The sequence below is a fragment of the Gadus macrocephalus genome, chromosome 7, assembly GCF_031168955.1.
Source record: "Gadus macrocephalus chromosome 7, ASM3116895v1".
Lineage (NCBI taxonomy): Eukaryota > Metazoa > Chordata > Actinopteri > Gadiformes > Gadidae > Gadus > Gadus macrocephalus.
In genome coordinates this window covers 18,372,116-18,387,345 of record NC_082388.1, presented here as the reverse complement: position 1 = coordinate 18,387,345, position 15,230 = coordinate 18,372,116, and the positions used below count along the sequence as shown (strand labels likewise).

The following is a 15,230-nucleotide window of genomic DNA, read 5'->3' as shown; positions in this document are numbered from 1 at the left end:
TGCTCTGAGCGGTGAGACTAATCAACTCGTTTGATGACAGATGCTTATCCTTTGTTATTTCACTTTTAAAGCTTTTGTTAAAAACATGATATGAGATCGACGCAACACTCAACGCCTCCTCAAATCCAGTTATTTGAAGCATGTTGTTATTTGAAGTATGTTATAAGACGGTAATGCCAGAAATAAATACATCTTGCTCATTAAAGACAACGTTTTAGAAGCATGCGTACGCTTGTATTGGGCATATTTTGCATTCATCTTTGCTGAAAATACTTTAGAAATTAACTGTTTTGTTGACTAACTACACACCCTACAGGTTGTAAGCAACCGTATTATGCCGTTAAAAACACTTGTTTGGTGGACATATAGGCTGCAATCATTACATGTATGGTGCGAATAAACTATTTTGTGCATCTTATCATTTTGAAATGCAGCTTATTTTACGTTTATAAAGAGTACAGTTGATCTTTCAGATCCATAAAGCTTTAGAAAGGGGGATTTGTTTATTTGTATATTTATTTGTATAGTTAGGCAGCATAAATGGAATAAAAGTATGGAACGAGTAGATTTGAATCTAACCATAATTATGATGAACCATTATGCATGCTGTCTTAGTATTTTATGACTATGAGAGCTTTAACTCTCTACATGAAGCCATCATGGTCCCTTGAAGTGACTAAAAAATGCTGTCAAATCAGGCCGAAAATAACCTGGTATATGTGTGCGTGCGTGCGTGTCTGTGTTCGTCGTAGCAGCAATGGATAAGGACGTAGTTAGTATGCCAAATTGGTTCATAATTTGGTTGATTTAATTACCAGATGCAACATGAAACGCAAAATGCCAACAGTCTGTTTGTTCAAACAAGTGGTGGTTGACCTTGACGTGGATGGGATGGGTTTTCTTCTCTCAAAATGGTGGCCTAAGCCAATAAAATGGAGACGGCCAATAAAGGTGCTCTGGTTTATGTGGCCATTAATGTCATCGCTGCAGCCCCCAACAGTCAATACTTATGTTTACTGTCAAAGGGCTAGTTCTTCAATTGTAAACATCACACGGGCATAACCATTTTATAGTTAAACAAAAGGGAAACACATTTATTGCCGTTTGTCATAAATGTCTATAGTATTTTTTCTTTGCCGTCTCCACTTGACCTAGATGAATACAGTATTGGCTGGCATCAAGTACCCATATTTAAAGCCGATTTGTGCGAAAGCATGATCTTTACGGATGGCAAAGAGTATTATTACCGAGACATTTCCTCCTTTGAAGACAACGCCGAATGGAAATGCACATTTTAACTTGTCAGATAATTCCTCTTAAACAGAAAAGACTTGAAATTACATCACCAAGGCGGCGCTGGCAGGCCTCTCATTTCAACGGAACTAACTTTGACATATAGGCTACATCTGCTACCCTTACCCATTTTAAGTCAAATAACTTTAGATTTTTTTTAATAAAATGACTCCGTACACACAGGTTACATTGCCCTTTACTCTGTTCAACTTGAACCAAAACCCCATTAACACTTTCCTCTTATCAAGTCCAGTCCTAACTATAATCAGAGGCAGTAAACAAAAATATAAAACCAGGAATGTGGATCAGCATCCAGGCTGCAGGACTCTTTTACCAAGAAGTAAACACAAACAAACCAGCTGTTCTTAGTCAGGCAGTGGGACACTGTAGAAAGTCTGTGTCAGTTCTTCCATACAGCAAGGAACCTTTGCCATGCCGTTTCCTTTCAAAATATTAGTTAATTCTGCTTTGAGCGGCTGAACTAATTACGAGAGGAAAATGGCGATCCACGAGGGACACTTGAATTATGGATGAATTTAGAACAGAAGCTTATGTGTGTCATACTTCCAAAGTGGCCACTGGCATTTGTCAAAACTGTCTTTCAGATTTATCCTAGAGGATCACTTCCTTAATGTTTCATGAGGCAGGATCATATTGAATGGAATGCATCTGTGTGCTGCTACATCAAGTACAGTAATTGCATGAAAAAAGGCCGTGCAGGGCTCCAGAGTGCGCCTAATTTGGGCGCACATGCGCCTAGAATTCGGGGTAGTGCGACCAAATATTTTATTTGGCCGCACCGGTGCGACTGAAAATGTATCTGGTATAATTATTATTATTTATTTTTTTACAGAGCAGTCTATTCATAATATTGTAATAACCACGGAAGAGGCAGTGAATGAAGTATTGATTAGACAGCGATTTATTAGACACCTAATAAACCGTTGGAACACGCAAGACCGGTAACAATAGAAACGCCGGGAAACAAACCCGCGAAACCCAATCCAGGGGCCTGTACTACGAAGCTCGATTAGAGGGTTAGCGAGGTATGTTGAGCTGAAAGCCTGGGTTAGCTGTACCATGAAAGTCGATCTCTTTAAGCGTCGCTGTATCACCATGGTGACTTACGCTCGCAACCAAACCTGGTCGGGAGCAGCTTTTCAGCGATCGGCTACTTATATCGGCGTGCGCAGCTTCCTAGCCCCTCCTCCGATAATGGCGTCACCATTTGTGGGTGCTCCCATGGACCTCGACGCACTTATTGTACAGGCGTCTCTCCGGAGACAGAGGGTTTTTCGGGACAGAACCGATCCCTTGGCATTGTCTGACGATATTCTGGTGGTCAAGATATTATGAATCAATGGCGTAAATATCGACGGTGCAACCGGTGCAGCTGCCCGGGTTGCCCCCCCCCCCCCCCCCCCCTCAACAACTCAGCGCAAGGCAGGCACGGTCCATTGCCCTTCATTGGAACTTAAAGGCACCCAGTGCAACTTTCGAGGCTTAAAAATAAACATTCAATTTCTAGTCTTTTTTACACGTAGTAAGTTTCAATAACTCCATACCATTACATACCGACATTTAAGCAGCAAAGATGAGACGTCGTTGTGTGGTGAGAACTGATACAAAATCGATAACAACAACAATGCCGCCATTTTCTTTATTTTTTGCAACCTACAATAAATAAAGCAGGCTTCCAGTCAATGGAAAAATGGCTTCTCCCCACCGGCGATTGTTGTTGTTTACGATTTTCTATCAGTTCTCACCACACAACGACGTCTCATCTTTGCTCCTTGAATGTCGATCAGTGTTGTTTTCGTCAGGCAAGACGAAAACGAAAATGACGTCGTCAGACCCCTTTTTTCCATGACGAAAATGAGACTAAGACGAACGTCACCAAAGCCATATAAAGACTAAAATGTGACGAAAAATGTAGAAATTTTCGTCAGACGAGAACTAGAAGAGACTAAATTGTTAGTGAGTGGACGAACAAAGTTTCAAAACATGCTTTTTTCCCGCCAACTATAATATGCGGAAAAGAAATGGAGAAATGGAGCCAGCTGCTTGTCCTAACAGTCACGCCCCCATCACACACTAAAAGCCTCGCTCGCGCGCAGCTGCGCCTGCACGCACACGGCACACACAAGTGTGCCGTGTGCGACGAGTGCGACAGTCCGACGAGTTTTCGTCGGACTAAAACTAGACTAAAACCTTTTGAGTTTTCGTCAGACTAAAACTAGACTAAAACTTTCAAAGATAGAAATGACTAAAATGGGACTAAAACTAAGAAGCATTTCGTCAAAAAGACTAAGACTAAAACTAAATCTAAAATGCCTGCCAAAAACAACACTGATGTCGATATGTAATGGTATGGAGTTATTGAAACTTACTACGTGTAAAAAAGACTAGAAATTGAATGTTTATTTTTCATTGAATGTTTACATAAAGTTGCACTGAGTGCCTTTAAGTGGGTCGTGTTTCCAAATAGAGCACTCGCACCGGCAACTCCATACAGCCGCATTATGTCTTTCAACACCGCTCAAAACCTTGGCGCGTATCGCAATGCCATCAACACCACTGATTATATTAAACACAGAGCAACACCATCTTCCAGGCAGTTTTGTGCCTTCTTTTACTGGACGCTGCCTGATGCGGGGCTCCCTGGCTCGTCTGGTGTGCAATCCGCTTTACATCGAAACTCTGCCGTAGCTGAATCCGTCCCGGACCAAGAGTGGATCCCAAAGACACTGACTTCCTCCACACATAACCTGTGTGTCAGTGCAGTTTGGATTTTTGAAGCGTTGAAGCGTTGAACTACAACTCGTCGAACCATTTCGACCTTCAGAAATTGTATGTCGTCGTCGCGACGGCCCCATTTAAAATGTTAAATGGTGGCGCATCGCAACTATTAGGCTTTATTGTTTGGGTTGAACTATGTATAAATGAGCTTGCATCCACATGATAAATGGCTGCGAATCTACCATTTTGGTCCTCTTGAGTCCTTCATAATATCCTTTGACAATGCCCTGCCAATCGCATAGAAGTGCCTAGATAAAAACATCACAGAATTTCAAACTCATTGATTGGTTATGCTGCAGCTTTTCAATGCAAATCACCTGTAATAAAGTTCAAACCACAAGAGTATCTTTGCGAGACTTTGCAACTTGCAGCAACACGTGGTAGCCTTCGGATATGATTTTTAATTTTGATGTAGCTTAAATTGGGCATTTGCACGGGTGAGGCCTACATACAGGTTTGTTATTCTCAAGCCTCAGTTGTTAACAAGTGCGGATTATGTACAATGTGTTCTATAATTGCGAAAATACGGTACTATATAAAACAAAAGGAAATAGTATGTTCAATATTAGGTTTTCATCATATACACCATCAAAAAGGTAAGATAATTAAAAAAGGAATATTGAAGGTCGGTAACCTTCAATGACAGAATAAGGGTTTCATTCACGGACCTGCAAACAGGTGAAGAGTAGAAATGGGGACAATTATATTGAGGGAGTGTGTGGATGATGGCTGGTTTAAGCAGCCTCACCTGGCCTGAGTCAGACTGATTGGACTCTGGGGCTGGGTGAGGCTGAGCACCTCTTGAACGTTGAGAAATCAATGTGCACAGGTTAAACCTGCCATCGCCACACAGACTCAGAGAGAGATCTCCTGCATGGCAACATTGAGCAGTAGGTCATGTGTCATTGTCTAAAATCTTTTACAATAAACCAGTCTTCCAACACCACCGTTCTTGTCCGGAGGAGCCCAGTTAAAGTCACCTAGAAGGAGTGTGGCAGCCACCTAGTTGGCGTGTAGCACTGACATTGTTACACGCATATCCTTTTTGTAAGGTTTTAAGTCACCAAATGCAAGAAAATCCCTTTGAAAAGCAATGAATTATTTGTTTGTTGCAACCTAGTGTTGAATACACTAAACTATTTATAAGAGGGAAGGTATAAAGTAACAAAATATTACACATTATAATGTGTTGGGTAGTCATTTTGTTGTTTGCTGTTCTTAAACGCTTGTCGAAAGTGTGGGGCCGAGACTTGGCAAAACAATCACTTTAGAGAATTGAAGTCAGGCGATTGAGAGCTGCTTCAATTAACTGACAACAAGTAAATCACAGATAGCAGGGAGAGTGTATGGGTTGCAGATAAAAAGTAAAACCATCTCTGCAGACAGGACAATAAAAACCTCTCAATCGGAGTGATTGAGAAGGGAGCATTTATTTTTTCAATCAAAATTGAAAATGTCTCCAATGGGCGCCAGGTATGCAGCGTGCGTCTCGCCAAACACAACACAGGTTCATTTGAGATCACTGGAATGAACAGTAAAACAACGGAAGTGCCTTCCGAATAATTATGAATTCAAATGTCTTGGCAAAAACAAACCGATTTTCGGGGGGAACAGCCAGTGCTGCCAGACATTTGCCACCCTGCAAGGGCACTGACTAGATAAGGTGCTCGTCACCAAAAGAGTGCAAGGTGTCAGACCCATATGAAGAATGTACAGGGTGGCTTGGTGGCTCAACCTGCTGGTGCAATCAGCACGTAGGCAATACACCTTGTGGTGACCCAGGTCTGAGTCCCACATGTGCTCCATGTCATTTCCTCTCGTTCAACCCACGTTCCTGCCCTCTATTCACCCGCCCGTCAGTAATGGCCAAAAGAAGCCAGCTTAAATATATTAAAAAAACAATGTGAGCGAGTGTACATGCTTTAAGTTAATTGTGTGTGTGGGCGTCAATAAAGAGATATATATCTATCTATCTATATATGTAATATATTTGACATTGATTAAAAAAAAGTTAAGTAAATAAACTTTTTAATTGGCCCTCATGCAATCTTGGTTGTCACTTGTCAAAGTCCCATTTCCTCCATTCCTTTTCTTTCTTGGGGAATAATGAGCAATTTGCACATACAACTGTGAACATATTGACAGTCTCAGCCCACGTCCAGCAGTGAATCAGAGCAACCCAGCCAGAGACTTCATGAACATTGTAATTTCCTCACTCATTTGGAATGCCAGGATTTGTGAAGATTAAGCGACCAGTGCAATTTCTGGACAACAACTTTTCATTAAAAGAGTGATATATGGCGAGGATGTATCTATTTTTTAAAGGGCTCTCAAGGAATTTTCACATTGTTAAAATATAGCTCTAGATAGCTGTAGTCGCCTTTGGGTGCTGCAGCTATTTCTTGGTTGGCGTTACCTCACTCTGGATTAAAAGAAAGATGCATTAATGGAAAAGCTTTGGAGAAATCACTGCAACTGGATTTTGATTAATGAGAAACATTCATTTCTGTATTGACCATTTAAAAAACTATTAAGATTGCCACTCAAGCGTTGAGCATTAATTATAGGGGAGGCCTACATAAGCTTCCATTGGATTTAATGAGCAAGGCAAAGTCCCACACTGAGAAATACAACAAAAGTTTTGCAGAGACTTTAAAATGCACAGCCTAAAAACATCACCATATTGAACTCTGGTATAAGTGGACACCCTTATAATATATTCTTCCCCTTCTAGGTTTGAAAATGATAAGGATACATAAATGTGACGGTTGACGGCCACCAATGGTGTAAATGTAAATTCAAAGCTAGGTTTATGTTAACCCTGAAGCCTGTCCTGAGCCACCACTGCAACCATCTGGCAATGTCGGTAGAGGACAATACCCAAGACACCACCACCACCATCCCCACCCAAAGTTACATGTCCATGTAGAGGACAGAGCCATCGTCAAAGTAAAAAACGGAATATGGGGAAAGGAATCTTCAACATGACATTTCATATTATCATCTGTGGACACATATCAAGAGGCAAGGACATGCACCAGATGCTCCACTAAGACCGATCGAATCAAGGTCAACATGTTTGTCCAAGGTTACCCAAGGTCACTCCATTTCCCCCTGTTGTCCCATGTAAGTCAATGTGATTCTGTAAAACAGCTTCCTCTTTTTTTGTTGACCTCTTAAAAGCCCTACAAAAAAGCATCAATATGATGATTTCATCAGCTATGAATGATGATTGAATTTGTATGCGTAATCTGTATTGACCTAAGCGAATGAGATCATCAGACAGAGGAGTGCAAATTCATAACGTATGCATGCATGTCATGTTTTTCTGTAAATGTTTCCCATACGGATTCCCAAGGTAACCGGAGACACAATACGTAGCAAAGATAACTCATGAATAATGTATAAATAATCATTATTTTGAGAGGATTTGTGTGTCAAGAGGGGTATGAGTCAAGAGGCAAGACGGAAATAGGAAGTTTTGATACTGGTAGCATACCAAAGCGTCTTCTTTAGACCATCATATACAGAAAGTAGAAGGTAGATATTAAGCCGAAAGCGATGAAATATCCAGGCTGCAACATTTAACATCATGTCATTGCGTCATGTTTATTTACAAAACACAGACATACAGTGTGTGTGTGTGTGTGTGTGTGTGTGTGTGTGTGTGTGTGTGTGTGTGTGTGTGTGTCACACACACACACACACACTAAAAGGTGTTTACGGGTAGTACTTTCGTTGTTGAAACACACCAATGCCATAACGCTCACCAGAGATGACAAAATAATGTTCAGAGCATCACAGACATGCCCTTTTTTTTCTCAAGACTTGACTTCATACCTCAATTATACGGGCCAAACCCCAGAAAAAATGACAACTTCATCCTTGATGAACGCCCTGACTCTCCAGAGGAACCAGGGTTTCTTATGAACACGCTCGCACAGATTGCCACCACAAAAGGCCATAGCTAAAGGGGCTTCAAGCTCAATCAATGATAGCACTAATTGAAATATTATCTTGTGCGCCTCACACTAATGCCCAGGCAAGCACCCAATAATTACACACAGCTCATTAAAATCAGACCATCGCGCTTTCTAACCACCAACTCTGTCCGGACCAAAATGAAAGCCACAGCCCTGTGTGTTGTTGAGGCTGAGCTCCCCCCTCTCCCCCTCCTCCTATTCCCAGCCGCAAGCTTCTTCCATCTTTTTGAATGCAGTTGGGTGGGTTTATTATCTTAAGTGTTTTTCCCTCTATCGGGGAAATAATCTCGAGAATCTGTTCAAGTGAGGGTTCCTGATGATAGGAGAATCTAGCTACCTGCCAACCTAAAGTAAAGCCTTTACCTCAGCTGGAGACATCAAATCAGATTAGAAAAGAGATCATATTGGAGGTTGAGCAAACTATTTCCGACCACGTAGATGATTCCCATACGATACATGACTGCCATACAATATAAGGACACGGTTACTGCATTTGTGGTAAAGCCAACTGAGGGAAGAACTACCCCAATCAAAATAAGATTATTGGCAGAATGGCCCATGAAACAGTAAAAATGCTGTATTAAAGGGCAACTTCCGGATTGTACAGGCAACAATTTTAGAAATTGGTCCAATGTTGAGCGAGAGCACTTCAGCCCATAATGTGACCCGTAGGGGCAGTAGCGCCTGTGTGTAAATGTACGTCCTTAAAAGTGCTTGTTTATGCAACTGACACATTCAGATTGTTATTATAAGTGTCTGAAAACATTATTTCCCTACAGAGAAATCTAACTTTTTGCTTTACCTTTTGCTTGAACCAGTCTGTTTGTTACAATGTTTGACCATGTCTCACTCAAAGAGAAATCATGCTCTGAAATATCGCGAGCGTACTGGAAGAGACCGGTGGAAGCGTGAGTGTGAATTAGATAGACGAGTGCCGCTTAGAGATAATTCTGTTGACTATTGAAACTGTAGCTTAGCATTATCTAAAATATTTGGCTGAAGTAGGGTTGAGAATGATTGTATTGACAAAAGTGATTCCTGTAACAACTCAACTCTTAAGAGCTCATGGGATCCTTTTCATAATGTTTTCAGACACTTATAAAAATCGGAACCTGTCATTGGCAAAAACAAGCACTTTTAGAGGACATTCATTAGCGAGGCGCTATTGCCTCTAAGGGTCACATTGCAGCCATAACGGGCTGCAATGGCTGGAGCTCTCGCTCAATATTGGACCAATTTCACAAAGGGTTGTCTACATTAGTCACTTTGACCAAAACTATTGGAAAACAGGTTCTGGGTTAAAGATAGAGGAGATACCCTATTTATTTGAAATTTATCGTCTTCAGGGCTGGAAGATAGAGGCTTATTTGAGGTGACCATCACTGCTCACTGCTTTTATTGTCTAGCAACAGAGCAATTATTTGACTGAGGCTAGAATATATTTTGGACAAAAGTCTACAAAAATTCTATATTTGTGTTAACAAATTCAATAAGAAGAAAAGTAGAGAGAAAGAAGAAAAGAGTTTCTTTTCACAGACATGTTAAATTAACGCCATGAGGATTAGATCAGATTGTTGTTATTTTGTGTTTTTGTGTTTTGTGTTTGACTTTCCAGTTTTTAAGCAAGGGATGTAACACTACACATCTAGTATGAATATGTGAACTACTTGTGTTTGATAAGCGATCCTGGCAGCAACAGGGACGGTTATGTGCTCTGTCCACACATCCGTTGTGCTAAAAGGAAAATAAGGTTGCAAAGACAACCTCCTGTGCAACTCCCCACTGATTCTAGGTGTGGTTCCCTTGTTGGACAAAATGGAAGACAAACACCATCATCGACTGCAGGGCACTCGGTCAGTCTTTGACCAAAATGGTAGCTGGCCTCGGCAGCTCCTGTTATTTCTCACCATTGCATCCTATACTTAACATAAATACTACCTATTGGCCTTATACTATACAATATGCTGTGTGCAATTTTACCATTGACTGGATGGCGTGCCAACTGGCGTTAATGGAAGGAAAGGGGCCAGGACATGGAATGAATAATTTCTACAGTATACACCTGGAGGCAAGAAACAGTGAGCCTTGTTCCAACTGTCAAGCAGGCTCTGTGGAAGTCTCTTCACCGACACACAAAAGATATATGTCAGAAAACATGTCAGGAAAATACTGCATCTCTTTTTTTACACAAAATATGAACGGATTCTCTTACCCTCTTATAAAGCACAAATGCAACAATCTCTTGTTTTATTCATGCTAATTTTCCAATTTATATTCTATCCGAGTTTTATTTGTGTATTTCAAGCATGAACTCTGTGTCCCTTGACTTGTCCAGTGCAGAGCTTTGTTCCTTCATATTTTTTAACCACATTAGTTGAATTTATGCACACATTATGAAATAGAAGCACATGAATAAATCAGGGATGTCAGACAGGATCACTGACTCCTAAGTAAAGCTCCCTGCCAAGCTAAACAACCGGGGTAAACTATACCTCTCAGCAGACACTCTCCCAACTTCCTGACTTCCTCACAGAACCAAGAGAAGAGCAGCAGTATATATTGCACGTTTCAAAATTAGTTTTGACACTTCCCGGCACACTGTTTGTTTATTTGTTCTGTCGGGGGATTGCTTTACAGCACCACGCCGAGCCTAAAGTGTAAACGCCGGATACATAGGTAGGTGTGTTGTTGCGAAGCGTCAGCACTAGGCTACATACTGCAACGTTTCTTTGGAAGTAGCTGGCCGAGAGGTTGAATGGCTGGGGTGTTTAGTAATCAGTTCCCTGCAGTGCCAACTTCTGGGAGCTTGCCACATGACCACTTGAGTGGGTCTTGGTTAACGTCATCGGCGAATAGAGGAAAAATACCTTTTCCTAGAAAAGCGGCCCTGGGATTTTTTTTGGAATGTGGTGCCTATTTAAATCAAATGATTAGAATTAAAGTTCCGCTGCACAAGTCTCCAGTAGTTTGGTGATTGTTTTTTATTTAACGCTATTACTTTATTGATGATGTGTGCTTTTCGACCAAACGCCACACACAAGCCTGTCATAGAGAGCATAAATATGCAAGCTGCAGGCTGTTTTAAAATGTGTTCAGAGCAAGATTACACATAATAAAATGATTTTGCTCCATGGTGATAAATGTAGGATAATTAACTCCCATCAATAACGTTTTCAAAGTAAACAATTGACACTCCTTGCAATGTGGAGAAAAACCTGCAGCTCGCTCAAGTGCACATTTGTGCAGTACTGTTCACGCTCCTGATCTCTCATCTAAGGTGCATTATTCTTCCCTGAGGATATTGTTCTGCCTTGTGAGAGGGAATCAAACGCTGAGTCTTAATCGTTTCCCCTGCTCATGGAACCATGGGGTTTGCACGACGGCTGTATTTATCACTCTTTATGCCACAGCGCCTCCAACTTGTGCAGTTGGCCTACTAGCCATTGTCTTCAAGATTGGAGACAATTCTGTATTCTCTCTCTCTCTCTCTCTCTCTCTCTCTCTCTCTCTCTCTCTCTCTCTCTCTCTCTCTCTCTCTCTCTCTCTCTCTCTCTCTCTCTCTCTCTCTCTCTCTCTCTCTCTCTCTCTCTCTCTCTCTCTCTCTCTCTCTCTCTCTCTCTCTCCCCCATCCTCCTGGGTGCAGCAGTGGCATTACACGTGTGCTACGTGTGAGCACTGTAGGGACTGAACCAGAGCATTTTGCTCCAGCCCCCAGCTCTGCCCGCTCCTCCGCCTCGGCAAGAGCCATGCAGACGAGGCTGTAACCCGCTGATAAGGGAACACTCTCCGCACCCATCAACAATGATCTCTTATGTCTTGAACAAAAGCCGGCATACACCCCGCACGCCATGCCCCCCCCCCCACCCCACCCGTAACGCCACCACCCCCTTCTCTCTCTCTCTCTCTCTCTCTCTCTCGTTCTCTCCCTCACGTAGACTTCATTCTCTCCCTTCTCTCTCTCTCTCGTTCTCTCCCTCATGTTCACTTCATTTTCTCCCGTCTCTCTTTCTATCTCTCTGTCATCTGACAACAGATGTTCGGCCTCTCAAGAATTTTAGATTTTGACCAGGAATAATTCTGTCCTCTGCCAGTTGGATGTTCTGGCACATAAAAGGGACTGGGGGCATATTAAACAGGCCTCCAAGGGGGCCTGCCAAGAAACACACACACACACACACACACACACACACACACACACACACACACACACACACACACACACACACACACACACTCACAAACACACACACACACACACACACACACGTTTCTCTGGCGTCCAGGAAATACTCTGCCAGAAATGTCTCTCAGCGACGAAAGAAAAGAGAAAAACAAGGGGGGTCTTAATGCAATTGTGGATGTGGCACTGGTTGGATACTCTATGAGAAGAGTAGAAACGAGGAGACACGGGTCTATTTGTGATTGACGTCAGAGGATATTTGTTATCAGATGTTGATGTGAAGACAGAACGTTTGCCCCCGACAGCATTGTCCGGCGTTTCAACAAGTGCGAGCTTCACTTTTCCAATAGGCTGTTGACTTCGTTGGTGTGCGGTTCAAGCAAGCCTTCCTGTGGAAAGACTCTACCAAGTCCAAACCTCATGATGGACAATCTTGCAATTTGCAGAGGTTATGTTATGTGTTTTGAGTGGTTTTAAGTTATGCTTAGAGCACGTTGTAAGCTCTGAATACAAACTAGGCCTACAGTTAGTGGCATCTAGTTATTTGAGAAAATCATGAATTGCGATTGTTCACTGCTGTTATGGAGTTTGATTTGTTGGCGTTTAGTAATGTTTAACCAAATGTAGGCCTACTTGGTTCATAGTGTAGGCCTACATTTGGCAGCAAAGAACAAGTCGACCCTAAAATGTTCCCTTAAATGCCAATTCCCCATTCTGTGACTCATAAGCCTCGGAACTAGTGAGAATAGTCTTAAAAATACGATTTCCTAGAAAAATATGTACAATTATTCATATGCCAATGCTAATAAGGGGAGCCAAAAAGGTAACAGTAGCCAACCAGACTTGTGTGCCATACAGACGTTGTTAAATTATGCCTAGTTTAACAGGGTACCTAAACAGAGGGTTCCCTATGCAAGTAAAAGGCGAAGAAGACAATATAGTGGGAATTTGATTTAAGCAGGCTATGCACTACCGAATCACAAACGTAGCCCACCACCATTTTCAATTACGTGGACCTCTTGCTAATACAGGGCTTAACTTGGTTGACCTGAACACGCACCCGATTTGGATTTAGAACTAATAGGCTCCTAAATCTACTTTAGGGAAAGAGCGCCAAACACGTCAAAATGATACACGGATAGGATGGGAGCAACGCAAGGTCGCGCCAAAAAAAAAACAAGTTTCTAGGCTACTGGACCAGTGGTCCTCAAAGTATTTTAACAAATGTGGGCCCCCCTCGAAGGGAGGCAGTGTAGGGCAAACCCCTTTCCACCACCCCTTTCCGCTGCAAAATATTTTTGGGAGGGAGTTTTTTAATGAATATAAATAAATGTCAGGCGTAAATATTAACATTAAATGAGTGCATCGAAAACGTAGAAAAATATACAGAACTTTAAATTAAATGATATGTGAAGGTGGCATTCAGATTCAACTCGTTTGTTTGCGTTATACACTTGTTCACAACCAATATTAGAACAACAAAACGGACATTTTTCAAGAAGTCCTCCCCCACTGAAATACTTCAGGCTACGGTAGGCTATGCGTATCCCAATGTGAGAAAACCTGTCTCCTGCTCGCCGGTCCTGGGCAGCCTACCGCCTGGAGAGACGCACTTCTGCTTTATTGCGGAATAAAAGAAAACTAGTGCAACTTTTGCTTTCCGTTTATTTTTTCTACCACGGCTCATTCTGATCTGTCACGGCATTCTTATATAACAACGGCAAGCCCGAAAACATTAAAAGAAATCTAGAAGTGCACTTCATCCGACTAATCGCTTTATTCCAACTGCGGCTTTAGATGGCGTCCGTATGTCAAACACTACAGTCAAGTAAGCTCCCCGCGTCAAACATGCACGCTCCGGTCCAACGCACACTAATGTATACATGTTATACAGATCACATCGCCTTCAAAGTGAACCCAAGAGACCGATCGATATCACATCAGAACGGCACGCACACATCGCTTACCTTGTTCCATCAGCAAAACGCTCATTCCGATCAGCAAAGCCCAGTACAGCGGATTTGTCATGTTTCTCGGTGTTGTGGACGAGTCTTCTCTTGGACAAAGTGTGCGATGTCTGAAATAACCTTGCCCCTCTGAAAATCCCGAAAAAGTGTGGTTGTGTGCAAGTGGAGCAGAGTCCTCGGCGCTTCTATCCTGCTGTACAGCGTCCACCAACGCACGCTCGACAAAGACCCTCCTTCAGCGCGGTATTGGTTCGTGTATGTGTGAGTGGCTGATCGCAGAGGCGCTGATGTCTGCTGCTCCTGAGCCCCCCTGTTATTTACCCAATTCAATCATCGGCAATTACTATTATCACATTCAAGAACTCGTCCACCTTCACCTTGTTTGCCTACACGCAGTATGCCTGCAGGTAAACTAGACCTATACTTGAGTCAAATCGAACTGTACTTTCTTGTAAAGATCAGGGAAAAAATAATATGCAGCGTTGAATCGAAAAGGTATAATGTAATAGCTGCAATCTATATTCAAATGAAGCTTCATAAAGTGGTTAAACACCTTCATATATAGACTGACCGCAACGGCTCGTATTGTGATCTAATTCCGATGGGCACTTAAGTTATCACTGCCTTACAAACAGCCAGGCAGATGGTGTCATAATGAGCCCTTATTCAAATGAACACAACTAAACAATTGAAGGACCTTTGGAGAATGAATTCCTGAATATGTACTTGGTATGTTTAACCAGAAACAAGAGACTCCTCACTCAATTGGACTGCAGGTCCTTTAGAGGAGAACTAACCCAAGTCAAGTGCGTTAAAACACCTGACTCATGGCAGCCGTGGTTATCGACTGAACTCCATGCCCTTTCCACTCCATAAATAGCCACTAGCTTCTTTGTAAACCGGGTGGTTAAATATAATTAACGGTAAAAAATTAAGAGAAAAATATGAAAACGGATCAGTTTTGTTATTTTCGGTCCCTTCTGTTTTTGACCTCACAATTAAATCCGA

General features: G+C 42.1%; 1 protein-coding gene across 1 annotated transcript in view; it reads right to left on the bottom strand.

The window, feature by feature from the left end:
• Window positions 1-14,496, bottom strand: part of ntm (neurotrimin) — a 274,362-nt gene extending 259,866 nt beyond the window's left edge. Inside the window, exon 1 of the mRNA XM_060057160.1 lies at window positions 14,223-14,496. Coding sequence (XP_059913143.1) covers window positions 14,223-14,283 — 61 coding nt within the window. The 5' untranslated portion in view covers window positions 14,284-14,496. The remainder of the gene's footprint in view (window positions 1-14,222) is intronic.
• Between the last annotated feature and the right edge of the window lie 734 nt (window positions 14,497-15,230).